The sequence below is a fragment of the Nanorana parkeri genome, unplaced genomic scaffold (genome assembly GCF_000935625.1).
Source record: "Nanorana parkeri isolate BGI_ZX_2015 unplaced genomic scaffold, ASM93562v1 scaffold158, whole genome shotgun sequence".
Lineage (NCBI taxonomy): Eukaryota > Metazoa > Chordata > Amphibia > Anura > Dicroglossidae > Nanorana > Nanorana parkeri.
The window spans coordinates 1,388,049-1,411,411 of record NW_017306426.1 but is presented as its reverse complement, the minus strand read 5'-3'; the positions used below and the strand labels follow the sequence as shown (position 1 = coordinate 1,411,411).

The window sequence follows — 23,363 nt, the reverse complement described above, 5'->3', positions numbered from 1 at the left end:
ATACCCACCGACATTTATACCATGGGTGCCGCTGTTGGTACCCTTCTGCCTGGCATCCCTCAATTAGATGACGGAAGGAGCAGATTGGAAAATTCTCGGGCGAATGAAGCTATTCTGACAGCGGCAGAATACAGTGCAAACAGCAGGGGATTGATCTGTCAATGTTTGTAAGCGTTGATGGAGGATTCTGTTCTATTTTTTTTTTCTCTCTCAGCCCGCGGGTAGAACACAAAAAAATAGAACTGTGTACACCCCACTTAAGAGAAATGCAAGTAGTATTTTCAATAGAAGTGAGCAATGACAGCCACCATTATTTTCTCACATCTTAGGAAATGATAACATACGTACCACTGATGGAATGTCTATTGTTTTATACATTATGTGACTTTGTACTGTATGTACCTTATTGTCTCCTATTTTAAGGAATGATTCTTGTAAAAAAATCAAAAGTAAAACTACTTGCAAAATATACAATCTACCAATTTCTACCTTCAAATTGTAGATGTTTGGCACACAAGTTGATGATATACTGTATACTGCTGTGAAGAGTGTGAAGAGTAATTCAGTAAAGACACAGTACAAATTATGTACATTACATATACAATATAATGCACTCAGGAGGACCTCACTAATGTGTTGCAAATTTAAAAGCATGGTTGCAAGCATATGGGAAAATATGTGAAAGGAATAGTGTCAGGGTGCCCCTGTGTGATGTAGTCACCCAGCCTTTCTAAATCATGATTCCTTCTGAGGAGGCTAGGGGTTCCCTAAAGCTGAACGATAGGTCTAAATTTTTATATACAGTGTGACGACTTTCACTATCACTAACGGAATCACTGCTATCTCTCGGCTCAATGGAATCTTTTTCATTTCGTGAAATCTTAACAAGGAATCTATCCAATGTGACATTGCATTGTTGTTCAACAGACTCATCGCTCGCACTGCTACAGCCTTATTCGGATGGTGCTTTTCTACAAAATTTTGCTCTTATTGCTAGACATTGCTTGTATATCAAGGCAACATTTTTTCAGAAATGTTTGCTTGTCTTGCAAAACGCTCTCAAACCAAGTTACTTGTAAACCAAGGTATTACTGTATATCTACTGTACATTGGTCCAAGCTGGGGTATGCATATTTCATACCCGGTACGCCTACGGGGAGCTGTATGCATATTTTATACCTGGTAGGGGTCTAAGGGTAGGTGGAGCTACTACAATGCTTTACACCGATCTTTAGAGTCCTGTATGACGTTGTGCTGAGTTACTTCCCCTATGCAGTAAAAACACAGGGGGTTGGATGTTCCACAGAGTAGCCATTCAGAGAACGCCTAGTATTTTTACCAATGATTTCCAGGTGTTTTCTGATTAGATGAGGGATGGCGCATATTTTTACAGCAGAGAGGAAGTTGCTTAGTGGCATACAGGACCCAAAAGATCACTTGATCCCTGTGGGCCGATCAAGTATAAAGGCCATGTATAGGCCAAACTGGACTAATGTAAGTATACTTTATTGCTGTAGTTTAGCTATCATCACTGACTATGCACTGCTGTGCAAGTGGGCACTTCTACACTGACCACTAATGTTAGGGAACACCATTATCTTTCATTTCTTTATTACCACAAATAATGTTGCTATATACAGCAGGAAGGTGTATAAAATGTTCTGCCCTGCTTGTCGAACAAAGTACAGTATGCAACAATATTTTTTTATTTTTTTTTTAAATCTACAACTTACTGATCACACTAATCTTCTATGAACTGTAAGTATAATCATTTTTAGTAGGGGGGACCTATAAAATTATTTCAAGGGATCCTCCATGGTATAAAGGCTGAGAAAGGCTGCTCTAACCTATGAGAACAGTGACAGTGAGACATTACTGCATGAAATAAATAGGGAATAGGCTTACATGGAGATCTCCCAATCTCTTAACATGGTGTATACACATGACAAAAGAAGATCGGCATTCACCATGCACATGTACCAAATACACCACAAAGAAAAAAACATGTGTCTTCTTTTTTAGAAAAATGAGAAATCAACTGGAATTACTTGATAATATGGCTTGGACATCATGATAATTTCTCCCCACATTTTCATCAATCACACCAAATAATTATTTTATACAACCACACAAAGTCCCTACTGTTCCTGACCAGGGCCGGTGCAAGGATTTTTGCCAACTCAGGCGAAGGTGCATTTTGACGCCCCTCCCGCACGCACGCACACACCACGCCAACATCCCCATACAGCATACATTATATCTGTGCTCCATTAAGCTTTAGTGGTTATGATGCTTAAAGTGATCGTTTAACTTATTTATCTTTTACAGAGATAACTTATTTATCTTTTACAGAGTTCACGGACGTATCGGGCCGTTCCCGGGAAGGACAGGCTGCTGCGTGTGATTTGTAGGCAGCAGGCTGTTCTTCTCTATGGCAGGACGCGGCCGTACGCTCAACTGAACTGCTTGTGCCCCCATGTCATCCTGTGTCTTCATGTCATCCTGTGCCGCCATGTCATCCTGTGCCCCCATGTCATTCTGTGTCTCCATGTCATTCTGTGTCTCCATGCCATCCTGTGCCCCCATGTCATCCTGTGTCTCCATGCCATCCTGTGCCCCCATGTCATCCTATGCCCCATGTCATCCAGTGTCTCCATGCCATCCTGTGCCCCCATGTCATCCTATGCCCCATGTTATCCTGTGCCCCCATGTCATCCTATGCCCCATGTCATCCTGTGTCTCCATGCCATCCTGTGCCCCCATGTCATCCTATGCCCCATGTCATCCTGTGTCTCCATGCCATCCTGTGCCCCCATGTCATCCTATGCCCCATGTCATCCTGTGTCTCCATGCCATCCTGTGCCCCCATGTCATCCTATGCCCCATGTCATCCTGTGTCTCCATGCCATCCTGTGCCCCCATGTCATCCTATGCCCCATGTCATCCTGTGTCTCCATGCCATCCTGTGCCCCCATGTCATCCTATGCCCCATGTCATCCTGTGTCTCCATGCCATCCTGTGCCCCCATGTCATCCTATGCCCCCATGTCATCCTGTGTCTTCGCTGCCAGTGCCAGGTCCCATTAGCAGCGAACTTTCCGGGTGGAGGAGAAGAGAAAATAGACAACCAAAGCGGCAGAAGTACCCCCCCCTGTGCCCCGGGCGGCTCCCGAGTCCCTTAACAGGTCGCTGTCGCCTCCAGGATGACGCCGCCGTTGCTCCTTCCCATGCAGCTGAGCGGCCAGGGGAACCAGGGGCGGGGCCACTTACGTCACTCACTGACGTAGCCAAGGACGAGACAGACTAAGACTGTCACTGCACAGGTCAGCGCCGCTGCGGCCGGCGGGGACTCGTCCTTCAGATGCCGCCCGCAGCGGCAGCCCACACTGGTCTCGTTCGGACGGCCGGAGCCGGACTTATGCCGGGCGGCCGACTGTCAATTTTCCGCCCTGTTCCCTGGCGCCGTAAGGCAAGTGCCCATGTTGCCTTGCGCTAGCGCCGGCCCTGTTCCTGACACTGTACAGCCAATATACTTCTCCTCACCAGAGTTGCAGCTAGAATCGGGGTCTGGTAAATCCACTTCATGTGGCCGGCACTCAGGTCCCAGCACCTTGAGAAAGAAGGAGATCAGATAGGAATTATTACACAAAGAATATGTAAACCTTTCAGTCAAAATATTATATATTGCAGCTTAGCAGTGCTTAGAAGTGGTGGCTGCATTCGTTTTCTCCACTTTCTCCATGTAATGAGCTGGAGTCTCTCCTAGTGGGGAGGGGGACTGATGCACTGCCGCTAATATAATTGTTTTATTTCACAGTGGCATTATCTGAGTTGTGGGATCCGACGGAGCCTTCCCTCCCTTTTGTTTCTCCCTTACTGTTCACCCCCTTATGTCTCCACTTATTTCTCCACTTTCACCATGTAATGAGCTGGAGTCTCTCCTAGTGGGGAGGGGGACTGATGCACTGCCGCTAATATAATTGTTTTATTTCACAGTGGCATTATCTGAGTTGTGGGATCCGACGGAGCCTTCCCTCCCTTTTGTTTCTCCCTTACTGTTCACCCCCTTATGTCTCTCCTACCCCGTCTTGAGTTGTGTGTATACTTTTTACCCCCTCCTCCCTACGTTTAATGTTGTCCGGTCCGACTGGATGCAACACGGCCATATCGCCTCATACTATGCCTTTGGTAGGGAATGTATAGTACCCGAATTACAGCTACTGCTCCTCACAATGTGATGATGCCTTGATGTCTAACACCGCTGCCAACGTGACTACTGGATGGCAGGCATTCATGTATACACATATCTGCTATATATATCTGCTCAGTGAGGACATGTAAATACATCCCGAGATTCTGTATTGATATTTGGACGTGATTGCACTTTGTACTTCTGTACTTTTGTATTGATGTACTTTTTGTATTGAAAAAAACGTAATAAAATCTTATTATTTAAAAAAAAAAAAAAGTACATTTTCTCAATTTACAGAATATAAATGTTGATCTTGCCACAATCCCAGTGTCTTTGTAACTTCATGTTCACTGAACTGAAATCTCAACCATTGTTATCAGTTTTCCCAGCTATCCTCTATGAACTATAAAACACATCTTCCCTATGTAACGGAGATCAGGACAGAGGGAGGTGCTGGTGGTCTAAATCAGACAACGCTGCTCCTTCATAGATACAGTGAGTGTGCATTATTACACTAGAACAGGAATTGTGTTACTGGCAGGATCACAAGGTAAAACAGAGGGGAAAACAGCCTGAAAACATTATTCCGATCAGCCACCACATCTAAGGACTGGTAAACTGCCATATATTAAATATTTGTGAAAAAAAGTGATGGTTGAAAAATGTTTCCTCTAACACACAAAATTCTAACAGTGAATGTGGTCTTTTGGTGGGGAAATTAAACTCATTCCAAAATTGAATGTTAAAAAACTTAATTTTGAACAATATTTCTTACAGGAGAACTATGAGGTGAGTGTTTTTCATTCACCTCATAGTTCTAGCCGACCTGTGACAAAGAGACTGTCACAGGTCGGCTCAGTAGATCGGGAAGTAAGCGAACACATACCGACGTTCGCTCACTCCTCGATCCTGTCACGGCTCTCTGCCGTGACAGGGTAGGGGCTGGATTCCCCCCTCCCCGCTCCGATCCGCCAGTACTGACTGGCGGAACAGAAGGGGGAGGGGGCGGGTACAGCTGGCTCTGCCTCTAGATAGGCAGAGCCAGCTGTCACTCACGCAGCTGGGCGGATCTCGACATCGATGTCGGGATCCGCTCCGGCTGCGGCGCCTTAGTATACCGCGAGCTGTAGCTGGCGGTATACTGAGCTCAGGGTAACGGGAGGACGCTAGTTTGTGTCTTCCCGTTACCCTGAGAACTATGGGGAAAAGCTCTGACCCCATAGTTCTCCTTTAAGTCTCTGATGGCATTATCGAATGTGACCAGATTTTTCATACAAGCGTTTGAAATTTTAACCATATATACCCTGCTTAAAGTGGATTTCCACGCTTGCAGCCAAATTGGGATAAGACCTACTTTGCATTTGTTACATGTTCCCATTCACATAACGTAAAAATATTTAAAATTTGCAGCTTACCTTTTTTTGATGATGTTTCTGCAAACCCCAGGACTAAAAAATCCTGCTTAAATCTGTCTGGGGGCTGGGGGGGATTTTGTTTCAAGTAATTAACCCTGTCTGTACTGTGCTGGCAGATTTTCTTATTACTTGTTTACTAGCAGGAGGGTCTGTTCTAACAAAGGGTCAAAGGAGAACTATGATGATGAGTGATTTCCACTCATCCTCATAGTTAGAGCTGTGAAGCTGTCACAGGTCGACTCTATTGATCAGTTAGTGAGCGAACACATACCGTCGCTCACTCACTTTCCGATCATCTCCCTGCACTTTCCGATCATCTCACTGTCAGTCACCGCTCCCCGCAGGGATTCCCCTCTCCGATCCTCCAGCCCTGACTCTCGGAACGGATGGCGAAGGGGGAGGGCACAGCTGGCTCTGCCTCTAGATAGGCAGAGCCAGCTGTCACTCACGCAGCTGGGTGGATCTCGATAGTATTGTCGGGATCCGTGATCCGTCCCAGGCTGCACCGCTCCCAGTATATAGTTGGCAATAGCCCGCTATATACTGAGTTTTGGGTCACGGGAGGAGGTTAGTACATGTCCTCCCGTGACCCTAAAGAGAACTATGGGGAAAAACACTTACTCCATAGTTCTCTTTTAAAAACCTCAAGGCATTGTATATTCATGAACTTCTTTAAAAAATATTCCCCTTAAGTAGAGTATACACCGTTATATATTTTTCTCGTTCAACCTGTGGGCTGAACCAAAAAAAAAGATTACCATATTCCTCTATGCACACTAAACGATATGGATGGACGAATCTCCCGTGCTTTGTATTCTGACAGCGGCTGGGGTGCTGCTGTTTATCACGAAGTGGCCGAAATACACACAGTGTGTGGCCAGCTTTAAACTGACCATACACCTATAGTTTTTCTGCAGATTTTTTTATGGTCATATTGAAAAAGTGCAACAGATTCCCCCATCTACGCTAACTGTGTGAATGGAGGAATCTCCCACTGGGCCAAGCTTCAGGATCTTGCTAGTCAGTCCCACTGGCTGTCCAAATACCTGAACAATGCCTGTATCTAATCAGATTGTTCAGGTATTTAGAGAGAAGGGCGGGGCCGATCCTGAAGCTTGGCCCAGTGGGAGATTGCTCCATCCACACAGTTTAGCGTAGATGGAGGAATCTGTTGCACTTTTTCCATCTGACCATAGAAAATCTGCAGATAATCTTTAGGTGTATGGCCAGCTTTAGGCTGTCCCTTACTTGCTTACAGGCATCTAGTCCAACCACTAGAAGCTGCCTGTAGAGTCCTATGTATAGTTCTGTTCTAAAGAAACAGCTAAAAAGGCAAAAAATCTTTTATTTTTTTTAAATTATTTTTAGATAGGCTTAATGAATGTGAACCTTTAGACTCCATTTACACCTAAGTGTTAGCGTTTAAACGCCTTTTTTTGTCCAGCGTTTTAAACCTTTTTTGAGTGTGTCGACACACATTTGTCACACGTTTTTAAGTGTTTTGTTCAAGTATTTTTACACGCATCTTGAGCTTGGACAGAGGAAGAGGGGTGATTTTTGTGTTAACATGCATTTCCATTGAAGTCTACGAGGCCAAAAGTGCAGAAAAGTAGCTCATGTACTTTTTCCAGCGACAGACATTTTGCTAGAAGCGACAGGATTCTTAGATGTAAACAGTGGCCATTGAAAACAATTGAATTCCTCTGTTTGAGCGGTGTAGGGCTTAGTCCTTTCAGCTACAAGATGGCAGGTGTGAATAGGAACTTAACAAATACAGTATATAGAGGGTGTTTCTCAAATTTGGCGGCATATCCTTCAACGCAAGAATATAACAAAAGTAACACCTCTTTGTGACCTCTCAGTTTCTCATAGCTGAAGAAGTCTGACTCAGGAAAAAATAGCTCTTCCTCTAAGAAAAACATCCTCCCCTATTCTGCAGTATGTAAGCTGTGTTGTCAGTCATGGACGTGCAGAGGGTGAATTCTGATACATTGTTTGTGGTGGCAATAAGCACTGGACGGTATATTGGCTGCTCCCCCATGACATGTAGGTGATAATTGTGTGTATTTAGTCATTTCAGCAGATCCTCCTTATATTGTAAAGCGCTGTGCGACTATTGGCGCTATATAAATCCTGTATAATAATAATAATAATAATAATCCCCGTGGTAAAACAATATTCTGCCCCGGGCACCCATAACTCTGGTTGCGCCACTGAGTCAGACAAAGGTCAGGATTTCTTATCCGTATGCCTGTTCCAGACCAATGGCTTGACGTATTAAAGCCAGTGAGTCAGCATGAGGGCCAGTAATCAAGCATTTCAAGAAGGAGACATCAAAAAATGGCAGCCTCCAAGTTTTATTCATGACTGCATCCCCTTAAGGGGCAAGTTAGATGACAACGCATACTGTACATACTGTGTATCCGCAAGAGATACCCGTACACTCGCCCACACAGAGACAAATACTGAAGGGAGTCCTGAAAAAAATAAATTCAGATACAATAGTGAAAAGAAAACCATAGAAAACACACGGCTAAATTTAATTTTTAAATGTGCAGTTGTTATTATCTGGCATTCAGGGCGTCACTTTGAGCAGTGGTCTTGTACCAATGGGGAACACTATACTCCACTGACGTCTGTTATTACAATATATCTACACTCTGTTATACCGTTAGGCGAGCCATCCAAGGCCGATTTTTACTAGCTCAGCTCTGCTGAATCGCACGGCAATAAGCAGCTACTTGGGGACTAATAAAGGAACAATAATGAGCACTTGTGTGCAACAAAACTATTTGTGATCATTCACGCAGATTTCTAAGCACAGTTTAACTATCTACAACCTATTAAAGGAAGCCTGTATTGAGGATAATATGTAGGCTGCCTTTGCTTCTGAAAATGCTAATTGCTTGCCTTCAGTAGTTTCAAACTATCTGCCATGAAACCAGCATCCAGCCAGTGAGGTCAGATCTCCTAATCTGCATACATGCATTGTGTCAGGGTCTATGAAAGCCAAAAGGGATCAACGGGGCTGATAGGCATTTTTGAGAAGTCAGTAATAACAGTTACTTTATATCACTGAGTATAGGTTTCCTTAACAATGTTTTTTTAACCAAAACTTGTATTTTTTATGTAGTTTTAGATGGACTAGGGAAAGCTCCCAGCCCCTATCAGCTTTTGTCTGTGTCTATTGTTGTCTGTGTCACATTGGAGAGATTTCTCTTCATTTCTTGCGTCTGAGTCACAACGGGAAGTAAGAAGAGATCTCTCCAAAGTGAGGGAAATACCCTCTTAGCCCCCGTTCACAACTCTGCGATGCTGTAGGACAGGGGTAGCCAAACTCTTGCCCGCCAGATTGGTGGAACTACAATTCCCATGAGGTATTGCAAGATTCCCACAGCCACAGACATGACTCCTGGAGAGAGATGTATCATGGGATTTGTAGTTTCACCACAGCTGGAGTGCCCGGAGTTGGCTACCCCTGCTGTAGGGTGTATTGCAGTGCGCTCCAGTAGGGCAGCTCATACATTTGAATGCAAGTGCATGAATGAAGTGCAAGCACTGTTCTTTTTAAATTGTAAGTTACAATGTGATGTGGTGTGATACAACACACATGTGATTGCTAGGTGTATTGGGGGGCCACTAAGAAATAAATAATGGCACCACAGTGCACCTAACATGGAATGTGGGATCATGTGCGGCATTGCACGTACACCTGCATCACAAAGCACTGAATGGAGCCCTAGATAGCTGTCTTCAGAAATGGTGTCCCTATTGGAACATATTTTACCATACAGACTATTCCAGTGACAACTGTAAAATATTTGTTTTCCCACCGCTGTCACAAGGACTGAAGAGAAGGTAATTCTTCCCAGTGGGGACACAGAACTCAATAAACACCTTACAGATGTTTCAAACCTTCTTCACTTTATCCTACATATTTTCTGTAGTTATACATAGTGCAGCCAGCTTCTGCTGGGGAACCAGAAAACTTGGATCTTAAGCTGGCCATAACAGAGGAATTTCATTCAAACGTTTTTTTACAAACGCTAATTTCCATAGTTTGATTCCCTAGTTAATGGGGTTAAATCGATGATCAATTTCAACTGCAGTGACAAAAAATATCAAGGTGGAAAATACTTCTGGAATGAACAAAATTCTAACAGTGGATTTGGTTTTCATTCGAGAAACTCCATTCCTTTCCAAGATTGAATTGTAAAATCAAATCAAATATTCTACAGGTCTCTGATGGTATTATGAAATGCTCTGATGAGATTGTTTGTATGAAAGTTCGTTCTAAAATCTACCGGTGTATGGCCAGCTTTAGTGAATCAGGAGCTGATATGTTAAGATCAGAAATGGGGGGCATCTTCCCAACATGGTCTCATAGATCAGTAGAGGGCTGACCCATGTACCACCTAAACCGAAATTAAAAGAGCTGGATGGCGTTTGCCCTACGTGGACGAAGAGCGGCATCACATAGTTGCAAAAAAAAGGTAAAAAATATCCCACACATTAAAAACTACCAGATAGCACATTGACCTCTTATATATCCCTTGGAAACATCACCCCTAATCTCACCCCAGCCTATGATGGTGAGCGCCCAGAAGTAGCTGCGGTCAGACAGGTACGCCATGAAGATGAGGCTATGCAGGTAGAGGCCTTCCACCAGGATCCAGTAGTGATTAGTGGCCAAGAAGTATAGGAAGAGGGTGACCGTCACCTTGCAGCCCACCTATGACAGAAGACACACAGGCTGATTTCATCCAACAGGAAAGCAGAAAATGTGCATAGCCCAGAGCAACCATTCAGATTCAAATCCACCTTATTCTGCAAACTAAAAAGAAAATGACAATACGTGCTTGCTACAAGGAACCTGAAACTTCCTTTCCTTCACCTTTTATAGATCAGTACCATTGTATATTTTTCTCTCATCAAAACATCCATATCGCTTCAACTGGTCACCAACAGCACATTATATGTCTTATGACAGGTTTTCTTTGAAGGAACATTTCAACTTTCTGTGCAGATCCATTAATTAGGCCAATACTTCAATAGATCTCCCCATCATTAAATTTACTTCACCCCTGCAAGGCTATGTAAGTTGAAACTTCACCATTCCCCGCTTTGCTTAAAGAAGCAGATTTTTTTTACAATATATATTTTTTATGGTCCTGTCCCTACATACAACGTTACTGAAACCAGGTTAATACCATTTTAGAACCTAATATCTCTTCTCCTAAGGTATGTTTGCTAGGACCGGTGCATGATCTACAGTCCTCCCACTTTTTGTTTTTATACACCTGGAATGTATTTAGCTCACTTAAACTAAAGGTTCACTTGGGCTTTAAGGCTGGTTGACACATATGTGATACGGTAACATGTGGCAAACATATGACCCACTCCATAAAGAAAAAATACTCTTCTTCAGTACTCTTCTAAATGAACTCTTGCAAAAGAGTCAACTGTCAGTTTACCTTCTGTTAATGAACCTGTAAAAAGAGCTCAAGTGTTACTAAACCCAAAACACATGGTGGTTGAGAACACTAAGTAGGACTGGGATATAGTTTTAACAGGGATTGCTTAGTAACACTTTAACTGTCAGGTGATTAAACTAGAAAGTTAAAGGAAAGCTCAGGAGCCAAGTATTCTGTACTCTACCTATTGTTGGTGGGCCTGATCACACACAGATTTTCTTTCAAGTTCTCAAAACCCCTCCGCATACTGACTCACCCACTGGATCTCGGATGCCTTAGGCAGTGCAATTTCTCCCAGTTCATCCTCTATTACCCCTTCGTCCTCCCTGGAATAGAGCACCGCGTCTTTCAGTAATACGCTCCCTGCCCGGCAGATGAATGAGGTGAAGAGGTGGATGTGGATGTAATTTCGGGTGCAGTGTAAGCGCCTGCCACAATGGGAAGTAAATACAATCCAAGCAATTCACAAACAGGTATTATTGAAGGATAATTGAAATTTATTTTTACTACAAGATATAGATGACTACGAGATAGATATAGATTATAATACTTTTATAATCTAAGATCTTACTTGAAGTAGCAGAGTATACAAAGGGCAATCAGAAGCGTAGCCAGAGAGACTGAATATCCTACAGTGTATATTAGCCGCAGACGCTCAAACACTTCCTGTAGAGAGATGCAATTCACTTATGTCTGCTGACCCCCCCCCATGAATATCTTGGTCAGTATCAATCAAACACATATATAATAAATGGTTCTCATTATAAAAACAAAAAAGTCAAGGGATATCAGTGGGTGAATATATACCCATAACAACCAATCAAGTAACTGCTTTAATTTTGTAAGCTACATTTTAAAAATACATCTAGCTTCTTAATAGTTGTAGCAAATATTGTATACATGTTTTATTTTACACAGTTGCCTTATACCTTCTCCTGGGTCCTCCTCCCCGGACTGACCAATGTGAGGCACTCACTGTAGTTGGCCCAGGTCTTATTGACTCCTGGCACCTGAAGCCACATGCCAGAAGAGCCACATCTTCTATGAGCAAATCCTGAAATCAATCCCCCCAAAAAAAGAAATGCCTCAGAACAAGGAAAATCAGATGCTTAAAGAGCCCTACTATTGGTGAGGTTGTCGTATCTTTGCCTGCAACTACTTATGAAATAATCACCTTGGTGGTTGAAGTCATAGATGTGTTCTGGACAGGGAACCGAAACCAGCTGGTTAGGAAATCCTTGTGGCCAGCAGGTTATTCCATCCCATTCTGGAGGGCACCCTGAGATGATAAGATATGTATACTGAGTTTAGGTAATAAACTCTAAAATGGTTACATCCTGGCCCATTGGTTAGCAAAATGGCAGCACTTAAGTTCTGACTACTTCTTACCACCAAGCCCGTGTCTGTATTTTTGTATGCTGCTAGCGTGGGTTTTGTTTGGATTTTTAGAAGATAACTAACTTTTAGTACAGTTATTCTCTCAATGATTCCACCCAGCAACCCTCTGCAAGTTTTATACTTACATGCCCCCACTCCTTCAAGATCTTTGTTGCTGCAGAAGTCTCCCAGCAAGACATTCTTCCTCCCCATATATGCAGAAGAATAAGAATTCATTGCTATGGTGAGGCCGTCCAGTGGGTTGCACAGTAAAGATTTACACGGAATGCAGTTGACTTTGAGTGACAGGAGTAAGACTTGTAGGTGCGTGTTGGTGGGAGGGGGTCATTCATTTAGGATTACTGTATAAAAAGTACCCATGTCTAGTCAATGCATTACCTATAATCAAGCCTGAAAAACTGATGGTTTGCTTTCCCATATCAAATATTTACAGTGCAAGTGCCATCCCTTATATAGCAGTAATGTATAGGAGTGACTCCATTACTGACTAAATAAAGATATGGGTACACAAAGATATACATATTTTAAACACCATTCGGTAAGAAAAATATAGAGGCTGCAATTGGTGACCTCCTTCTGAAATATACCTGTTGAATGGCTGCTACCCTGTCCCTATGGCTTATGTAGCCCTCGTTACCTTTGTGAGGTGGTTACTAGAAATTTAGTGATTGCCAGAGCTGTAGTCAGCCTGGCTGGATTATAGTTGGCATTTATCTGTTTAATTACAGGTGTTATGGCATTGATTGTACCTACCTAGGTAAAGTGTGACTGTGCGGAAGTGTGGGAAATCCAATGAGGGGCACTGTGAGTTTATGTGCAGTTCCCCAGCCAATCACTGGGTCCCTCTCAACCAGTGTTTCATTTATATATCCTGAATCACTAATCTGAAACAAGTATGCAGATCAGGAAAGTAATGTCCTTAAATGTATAACTGTTCCAGGTCAGTGACTATAGAAGTATTGACTGAAAGGGGTGCATTTAAAAAAGGATTGCAGAGCCATTGTTCTGTGAAACTGCATGCTCAGGTATTCTGTGTGAAAGGAGGAAACAAAAGATGTTATTGGTATAATTTATTTCCAGGTCAAATGTGATATCAGAAAAATACCACATTATGGCCATTAGATGGAGCTGAGGGTTATAGAAAAACATATATTTCTTTCCTATGCTGCTCAGCTCCATATAGTGGCCAAAATGCTGTGTTTTACCTGATATTACATTTAAAGGAGAACTATAAGGTAAGTGTTTTTCACTCACCTCATAGTTCTAGCCGACCTGTGACAATGAGACTGTCACAGGTTGGCTCAGTAGATCGGGAGGTGAGCGAACACATACCGGCGTTCGCTCATCTCTCGATCCCTTCACGGCTCTCTGCCGTGACAGGGGAGGGGCTGGATTCCCCCCTCCCCCCTCCGATCCGCCAGCGCTGGCTGGCAGAACGGACGGGGGAGGGGGCGGGTACAGCTGGCTCTGCCTCCAGATAGGCAGAGCCAGCTGTCAGTCACGCAGCTGGGTGGATCCCGGCACAATTGTCGGGATCCGCTTCAGCTGCGGCGTCTCAATATACCGTGAGCTACAGCTCGCGGTATACTGAGCCTAGGGTGACGGGAGGATGCTAGTTTGTGTCCTCCCGTTACCCTAAGGAGAACTATGGGGAAAAGCCTCCATAGTTTCACAGGACTCTGCACATTTTTTTAAAACACCTCTAGGTGTTGACTAGAAGAAGGTTAATATGACAGCAAAGCAACTAACATTTTTAGAAGAATAGGTCAGCAATGGCAGCTTCCTTGTTTCTCTTTATATATGCTTTCCTGGTAAGACAATATTAACCATTTGAAGAGTTCTGTTTCCATTGGGAACTGTGAGCCAACACCTGGATCTGGCAGTGGCGCATTGCTTGGGACAGCAGGAATATCTGTTCATCCCTGGTGATGACATCATCTGTGTCCACCTAGAACAAGTAAAGAAAGTATTAATATACAGGAGATGACAATCTCTTGGAGATCGACACTCTCCTCTTCTTTTTAGAAGATACACGGCTATGTAAGGTGGAGGTACACAAAGTCATACTTAGCTATGAAAGCAGTGACAAGGAGTTTTCATAGTAAACCAGTTTAAAGGGGCAGTCCACTCAAAACAAATATTTTAGACATACTGTAGGTGGGGCCTAGTGACAGCCCCTGACTTTGTAAATGTTTTTAGATTAATACTAGGGTTGCACAGATACCAAGTACAGTACTCGGTACAAGTACGAATACATGTACCAATACTTTTGAGCTCCAAGACTAGACTAAAGAAAAATTCAAAAATTAGGAGGCAGCTGTCATTTGTAAGGAGCACACGGAGCTCCTGGGATTTGTACATCTCTGTTTTAATGTACGATTTTGGTTTTATAAATATAAATAAAGGGATGCACAGATACCAGTTTTGCGAGTACGAGTACTGGTACTTGCCGAGTACTTACAAGTACCGATACATTTTTGTTTATTGTCATGTGACAGTTTTTCTAAATCAATACAGACTAATGATTTCAGGACAGTGGTGGAGTGCCAGAGCCAGGTCCCAGCTGCAACCGCTGCAAACCTGGTAGTTCTCATGAAAATGACACGTATCGGCACTGGTACTCAAAAAGTATCTGTGCATCCCTAATTAATACCCCTGCTATAGCTTTCTAGCGTCTACAAAAAAAAATTCAACTGTTTTGCAAACAACTTAACCTGAAAAAGCTAATTTCAGGGAGGCGCCCTTCTCATTTCAGGGAGGTGCCCTTTCTGGGGTTTTTTCTATTTGGACAGTGGCCGCTGTCAACATAAAAAAAAACAGACAGCAGTGGAATCAGCAGATAGCAGGGAAGCTAATGCTTCCCTGCTATCTGCTGGTTTTTTTCTTTTTATTCTGACAGCGGCCACTGGGAAGTGTTGTAGACCAGCCGGGGGAGTAGAACCGCCAGGTATCCCGGAAAGGTTTACTCTGCTAGATAGAGTAAATCTTGCCGGGATTAAATGTTTCCCTTTCGGGCATCAGTGAACCGCTATCTTATAGCAGGAGACTCCGGGAACGTCCAGGACAGTCGGGATGTCTGATTTTGGGTGTACTAACACTTTAAATTGATGAGATTTGAAACATCATCACATTTTTTATATTACATGGCTGACAGGAGATAATATGGTGTGAGTAGACATGCTTATGTGTGAAGCATGCCCATGGTGTCTTCCATTAATTTACAGTGTGATTAAAGTGTTTCTAAAACCCATTAACCAAAATTGTATGTATTGCAGCTTAGCAGTCCTTACATATGGTGGCTCAATTGGTTTTTTTAACTCTATCCAGGCAGAGTCCAGGCAGAAACTGGCTTCAGGACAACCTGATATGTCTCTTTCTGCTGTTCTAAGTGAGACATCTGTCTGTATATACCCAACCTAAGGTTAGCTAAACCCGACTCAATAAGAATGCCAATCTGAGTGTTGCTTGTGGCCATCAGGCCATATAGTGGTGGGATATTCAGTATTTTCGATCACTAAAAGCAATTTTTTATTGTAAAAATATCAAATTTTCGACAAGCTGGAAGATCTGTTTGTAACTAAGAATAGAGGGTTTCCCTTTAAAAGAGAATATGAAATAAAGCTTTCACTGTTTGAATGTGCCGGCGCTGCATTCATCTTTTGGCTGAATTGGGGAGAGGTTTGAGGTTGGTACTGACACTATGTGAGTCATTTGAGGACAGGTACTGCCTGTTCTTTGCAGTACGACATTTATGGTCACACTGACAGGACTGGGAATATGTTACTGTGTTATTTATAGAAAAAGAAAAAAAAAAAAGCAATATTTTTTACATTTTGGCCTGTCAAGCTGATATATTCTGTCTACACAAGGGATATGATACACAGACAAAGGAAAAGCTTAAAATGTCTCTGAACCCAAAAGCAAAAATTTGATATTCTTCAGCTCATCAGTCCCTAGATGCCGTGGCTGCATTAGTTTTCAATATTTTCAGCCTCATTTTTTTTTCTACCTGGTGATCCTACCAGTAACCCCCTTCCTGTCCTAGGGTGATTGTACTGTATCCATTGAGGTGTAGCGTTGTCACCCTAATACAGGTTCATAGAATACCTCCCCATCTACTCTTCTTCATAGCATAGGGGAGGTGTTCTTTAGTCCAAAGAGAAAGCTGGGAACAATGCTAGTCAGCAGAGAACACAGGACGTTATCAGCTCACAAGATTTCTAGCAGGATCAACAGGTAGAGATATAACAAAATACTTTCAATTATATATCTAACAGACCAATAAGAAAAGTTTGTTGTAAGGGTTTACGCTTTAACAAAGTAACAAACGTCCTATCAGACAGTTTGGGTGTGTTGTACATGCAGTCTTTCTGATCTGAGCCTTTTACCTTTCAGATGTGAAGGAGCACTGAAACTGAACCTGTACCCAGACTATGCACACTAAGGTAAAACAAGCCCTCATTCACCTCTGCAGCTATAGGTATTTTGGGGAAATTCATCTTCAAAGTTCACGGAAGAGGCACAGACATCTGAGATATATTTATATTACTTTAAATTGCAGCAGAATCTTGGCAGCCTGTTAGAAACCAACTGAAACGTGACATTTCCTTTCAGCCATTCATTTTGGGCAGTTTAAAGTAACACACTTCAGGAGATGACAACACGTGTGATGCAGCACAGGGCACTGTGGTGTAAATTGCCCCTGATAATGAATTACTTACAAGCAGCTGTAAGTAGAATAGATTATTTTAAATATCTTTTTCTGCTTATTAAGAATATGTACTACTTTAATGTCCATATTCGGGACATGGGTTCTTTTTAAACTCCAGACAAAACTTTTGAGGAGTTAGGTATGATTAAAGGAGAACTATGAGGTGAGTGCTTTTCACTCACCTCATAGTTCTAGCCGACCTGTGACAATGAGACTGTCACAGGTCGGCTCAGTAGATCGGGAGGTGAGCGAACATATACCGGCGTTCACTCACCCCTCGATCCTGTCACGGCTCTCTGCCGTGACAGGGGAGGGGATGGATTCCCTCCTCCCCGCTCCGATCCGACAGCGATGACTGGCGGATCGGACGGGGGAGGGGGCAGGTAAAGCTGGCTCTGCCTCTAGATAGGCAGAGCCAGCTGTCACTCACGCAGCTGGGCGGATCTCGACATCGATGTCGGGATCCGCTCCGGCTGCGGCATCTCAGTATACCGCGAGCTGTAGCTTGCGGTATACTGAGCTTAGGGTAACGGGAGGACGCTAGTTTGTGTCCTCCCGTTACTCTAAGGAGAACTATGGGGAAAAGCCCAGACCCCATAGTTCACCTTTAAGAACATCTCTCAGGTTTTTATTGCTCTCTGAGGACTGGAATTACCGAGGACTTAAAGGGTATGCATAGCCAACTCTTTTTAGTTTGTTTTGGATAGAGTAGGGAAGGGTTAAATCCTGTCAATTTATTTTTAGCTGACATTGTCTCATTTGGGAGATTTCCCCTTCCCTTCCTGTCCAGGAGATGCAACAGGAAGTAAGAGGAAATCTCTACAAACTGATACAAATTCAGTTCCTTAACAGTTGCCTCCAGAACAGGGTTCCAGTTGGAAGATTTTCCTTAACCTCTTGTTCTGGTGACACCTGTAAATTTTGGAATTCCTATCACCATGGGTCACAATTGTCACCAGGACAAAGAGAGCGGGTGAATTTCCCCAGCTAGCACAGAGACAGCAATAAAGACCTCAAAAAATACATTAGATGTGCCTTTGTGTATACTTTAAGCTAACCATGCAATCTCTGCACAATCTCCTGTTTAAAGCTGGCCACAGACCTTACAACCATCGCAAGACTTTTGTCTTGTAAGGTAATTTAAAAAAACTTACGATCTGCCCATCTTGGACAGGCAGATCGTACTTGCGATAATCGCAAGCCCGCCCCGCTGAAGGGCGGGGCTTCCGATGACCGCAATGCTGAACAGGCAGTGTGCGCTTGCGCACACCGGCCCGTGCGGCATTTATCTTATGAACATGCCACACACCCGCCAACAATCGTACGATTCTCGGCTGGTTTTCGAACATATTCCTAAGATAAAAGTCTTGCGACCGTACAGTAAAAACGGTCGCACGCCTTCTACACACCTTGCGATAATCGTACGATCGCGGGATTTCCCGCGATTATCTTACGATTATCGCAAGGTGTGTGGGCACATTTAGATTTGCCATCCACTATGTAGTACAATCCTAACCAATTAGCTGCAGGAGCCAGCTGTCAGAATCCAATAACAAGCAGGGGAGATGTGCAGGGCTGAATGAGAAGAAATTCATGGCTAGCTTAAAGGGTATCTATGGTCAAAGACTAAAAATAATATGGATTTCTATATTGAATTCCCATAGGTTCTATCCCACTCCTAATACCCATATCCACCTAGAAGTTTATAAACATACTTATTGAAGATGTCCACAGAATGCACTTCCTGAATGCACTGATACAATTTCACTCAGCTCTGTGAATTTGCACTCCCTTGTGTCACAACTCTCACAGAGCCTGCTGTCTGAGCTACAACTCAATGTCTGAACATTGTAACATTATCATTGCCTGCTGGGAGCAATGCATAATGGGATATGTAGTCTTGAAAATTGAGATTTCATCATGTCAAGTAGCAGGGAAAGAGATGCAAAGCACACTGGGAATCCGAGTTGATGATGAAAGTGAGGGCAGACAGAAGGCAGCACTCACTATGTAAAAATGATTTTTTTTAAAGTAAGCTATGATTGCATTATCAAAAAACTAGAGCAGGGGTAGGCAACGTCAGCACTCTAACTGTTGTGAAACTACAAATCCCATGAGGCATTGCAAGACTTTGATGGCCACAGGCATGACTCCCAGAGGCATGATGGGATTTTTAGTTTCACCACAGCTGGTGTGCAGAGGTTGCCTATTCTTGAACTCTAGTATGTATTCTCATTACAATACTGATGTTATAACAGGATAGGATATGCTGGGACTTTAGAACTCCTTTAACACGGTAAAGCTGGACATACTCTGGGAGATTTGTGTACAATTTACACAAACAATCTCATTGGAACATTGGATAATACCATCAGAGACTTGATAAATGTCATTTTTACAATTGATTTTGGGATGGATTCCTGAACAATAAGCCACATTCACTGTTAAAACTCAATTTGTTCCCATCCTGCTGACAATGTTTTTAGCCACTGTGGTTGAAAACGATTGTTGGTTTCATACCATTAACTTCTCGAAAATCGAACGAACGTTCTGAAAACAAATGTTTTCAAATGAAATTCTTCTGATCTTGACACGTATGGCCAACTCTGTTCAGCACTGATGCAGGACATACATTTAGTACAGAATGTTGATCACAGCCTTCATCCTTCTAGAGTTCCATGTTCATCATTGTTCCGTGTCCTCAGGAGACTGATCCAAAATAGCCTGTACTGACCCTCCCACTACAGACAGTCTGTGTTCTGCAGGTAGGTGATGCATTTCACACCTGAGTGCCATGGACGCCTTGTATCTGCCAGAATGTGACCTGGAACAATGCATCAGTGATAACATACAGAACGCAGAGCCAGGTCTTCCCGGCACAGAACAGACTTGATTTGTGTAAATGTTTGTAGACAGAGAGTCTAAAAATGTAGAAGAAGAAGAGGAGGAGGAGAAGATGTGGGAATGTTTATGTAGAGGTCAGCGGCCCCTACACATGATAATTACCAGAAGGGGATAGGCCAATACTAATTGTATATGCAAGTGATTCTGGTATTCGGATATTGTTTGGGTGGGATGGAAAGGCCATTCCCACGATAACTGCATCAGAAAGTGTAAGCCGTTATCATTCAAGTCATTTGAAGCTGAAGGTGCATCCTATTTGTCACACAGCATGACATATGAACCTTCATACAGTCCCAAATACAGAATCCAATATTGAAAAACCGATCTAGCTGATTATACACTGATGTTCAATGTATACGATGCAGAGCTCATTTTCCGTGCACGTTTAATAATCCAAATAATGATGCATTTCTGTCCCTGTCGTGCTAATGAAACTGCATGTGACAATCATGCACAAGTCAAATAAAAAACCTGTTATATTAAATAGTTAGTGTATGTAGAAGTAGGATTGCACCGATACTAGTTCCTGATTGGCTGGGAAGCCGGCTCCATGCTGTTTGGCCGGCTCAATGCTCCACCTCCCAGCTTTCTGTTTGGCCGGGAGGCCGGCTTCCGGCTTCCCGGCCAATTGGCATTAAGTAGGCTTCCTGGCTAATCAGGAAGCAGGCTAAATGCTCCAGGAAGTACCGGCATCGGTATTTGTTATCGGCAAGTACCGATTCATAAATATCGGTATTCATACTCGATACAGAGAAACCGGTATTGGTGCATCCCTATGTAGAAGTATGAGGTTAAATATGACTACTGTTATGTTGGGGAGCTCACAGAGCACTCGCACAGGGTTTTCCCATTAACCAAAAGTCTTTATTATTCTTTCAAAGGCAGACAATAAAGGAAGTCCAACATAAAATAGCTTGTCTTCAGCATATAACATCTATTGGCTCACCAATCCTCGAGTTGTCCCACACACTCACAGTGTCCCCGTCCTTACCTTAACTATTAACAAAAATGTACCTTATTTGTGTACCACTCAGCTGTAGACCCTCAAATCATCTCTGAATTGGTGCTGACACTGTCCTTCCTTCTGGAGGGTGGCTACTTTTCTTCCCCATGGTCCCTGTTTGTGTTGTAAAGTAGTCACTGCTCCAAGCTTGCTCTTGTGATAGAACATAATCTCAGGTTTAGTTTACTAGTTTGTATTGAGACTGTAGTCAATCACAGGAGCGAGCTTGGAGCGGTGGACTGGCTACTTTACAAAACACACACCGGGACCATGGGGAACAAAAGTAACCACCCTCCAGAAGGAAGGACAGTGTCAGCACAAATTCAGAGATGATTTGAGGATATACAGACTAAGTGATACACAAATAAGATGCATTTTTGTTAATAGTTAAGGTGCTTGAATGCATATTTAGGATTTAACTCCTGAGTATAGTGTCACTTTAATACAAATATTTGAAGGGTAGAAAAATAGGAAATACAGCAATGGCTGATCAATGAAGGCCGCAACATATTATAGTATATAGGATAATAGATAAAGAATAATATAATTCAAAATACAATGCTTACAAAAATGATTAGTAAGAAAAATAGTAATCTAAAATTCAGTTAAATATAATAAAGCAAATAAAGAAAAATGATCTAAATTTGACTATGAGTCTAAGATACTGATTATGACTATGGGGGGAAAATGTATAGTAAATATAATAATAAATACATATTTTTAAAGAAGATGGAGTCATTTATTATGGAGTTATGTATCATTTGTCATTGAAATCTATATTTCAAGCACCAGCATATGGAACGTCATAGTTCTTGTGCTCCAACACTTGAGCATGTGCACAAAGATCTGCAGATGTGCAGTACAATACCCTTATGCACAGTTCTGTAAAGCCTTTTAGAAAACACTGCACACTTGATTTTTTTGTGGTGTTTTGTACTGTACATGCATCTACATCTGAAAAGGCTAACGGTGCTTACAGGGACACAAGAAGTGTAAAAATAAAAGATACAAAAGGTGTAAAGAAAGCACTTTTGTACACTGGAGCATACAATCTATAACAAAGCACCCTTGTTAATAATTTCTGCACATGCTTACTGTAGCCTGTGTGAACACATTTGCACTACCCGCCATCATACCTCCTGCACCCCTCTTCTACACATCCTGCCTGCTGTCATACCTTCTGTATGCCTCTCCTGCACATACTACCTCCCGTCATATACCCTGCACCCCTCTTCTATACATACTACCCGCCATCATACCTCCTGCACCCCTCTTCTACATAAACTACCTGCTGTCATACCATCTGCCTGTACATGTTACTGAGTTCTTCCACATCGTAGTTTTCCCAAGCTTGCTCATTCTGGGACGAGGATAGCTTTTATAAAAAGATTGACTGAACTGAAAGTCTTTACACTTTCCTTTGAGTAATGAAAAAATATCTTTCACAATCAATGATTTCAGATATTGATTACTCACGGATATCAGCTAAAACATCTATTGACTTGATTGTTTGTTTTTTTCCAACAGTCAACTGCAAAAGTGTTCTGTTCAAGTGGCTGTCCTTAAAAATCAAATAAATGTCTTTGTGGAGGACCAGAATGTGAAAAAAGGTGGTAAGATGAGAAATCAGCAAATGTATGCAAATCGGCCTATATATGATCTTCCAAATAAACACATTTATATTCCACAAATATACTGAAATATTCTATATAAAAAAAATATCACTGTATAACCACACATATTCAGCTCCCTCTATGACCGCCGTACTCACCGCTGCCCAGGTTGGAGACAGGAATATAATCCAAAAGGTGATAGACCTCAACACTGTCCAGCCAGTCACCTCCATAGCAAGCACAGCTACGTTGTATATGGACACTTAGCAGTACACATTCACCATGTCTTCACATAGCGTGCTGGACCCTCCCTATGTGCAGGAGGAAAACTCCCATCAATCTCCAGCTACATGTGATGCTCTGTTTGCAAAGTGAATAAAACACCTCACAGTCATATTACATCTGACACAAGGAGTTGATGCGTTTTTGTATATTTTCTTCTAAATAAGAGGTCATCTACTAAATTTACTCATGTGCATTCAGTGAGTACAGTACACATTTTTTCATCCGAATCTTACCGGAAAACTGTTTACTGTTTTTCTTTTACTGTTTACACAAAAAATTTGAAATAATTTTCTTTAGCCACATTTTTTAGCGTCTACTACAGCAGCCAGTTGCAATTAACATTTTTCCTGAAAGACTGCTGCAAGAAAA

The 23,363-nt window shown here is 42.5% G+C and overlaps 1 protein-coding gene across 1 annotated transcript in view; it reads right to left on the bottom strand.

Annotated features, from left to right (window-relative positions):
* Positions 1-22,942, bottom strand: part of LOC108785373 (parathyroid hormone/parathyroid hormone-related peptide receptor-like) — a 28,226-nt gene extending 5,284 nt beyond the window's left edge. The window contains exons 1-10 of the mRNA XM_018554430.1: positions 22,868-22,942; positions 14,336-14,426; positions 12,448-12,483; positions 12,255-12,359; positions 12,010-12,134; positions 11,652-11,746; positions 11,337-11,508; positions 10,185-10,338; positions 8,023-8,083; positions 3,543-3,609 (exon numbers count right to left, since the gene is read on the bottom strand). Of these exons, the coding sequence (XP_018409932.1) occupies positions 3,543-3,609; positions 8,023-8,083; positions 10,185-10,338; positions 11,337-11,508; positions 11,652-11,746; positions 12,010-12,134; positions 12,255-12,359; positions 12,448-12,483; positions 14,336-14,426; positions 22,868-22,942 (981 nt within the window). The remainder of the gene's footprint in view (positions 1-3,542; positions 3,610-8,022; positions 8,084-10,184; positions 10,339-11,336; positions 11,509-11,651; positions 11,747-12,009; positions 12,135-12,254; positions 12,360-12,447; positions 12,484-14,335; positions 14,427-22,867) is intronic.
* Between the last annotated feature and the right edge of the window lie 421 nt (positions 22,943-23,363).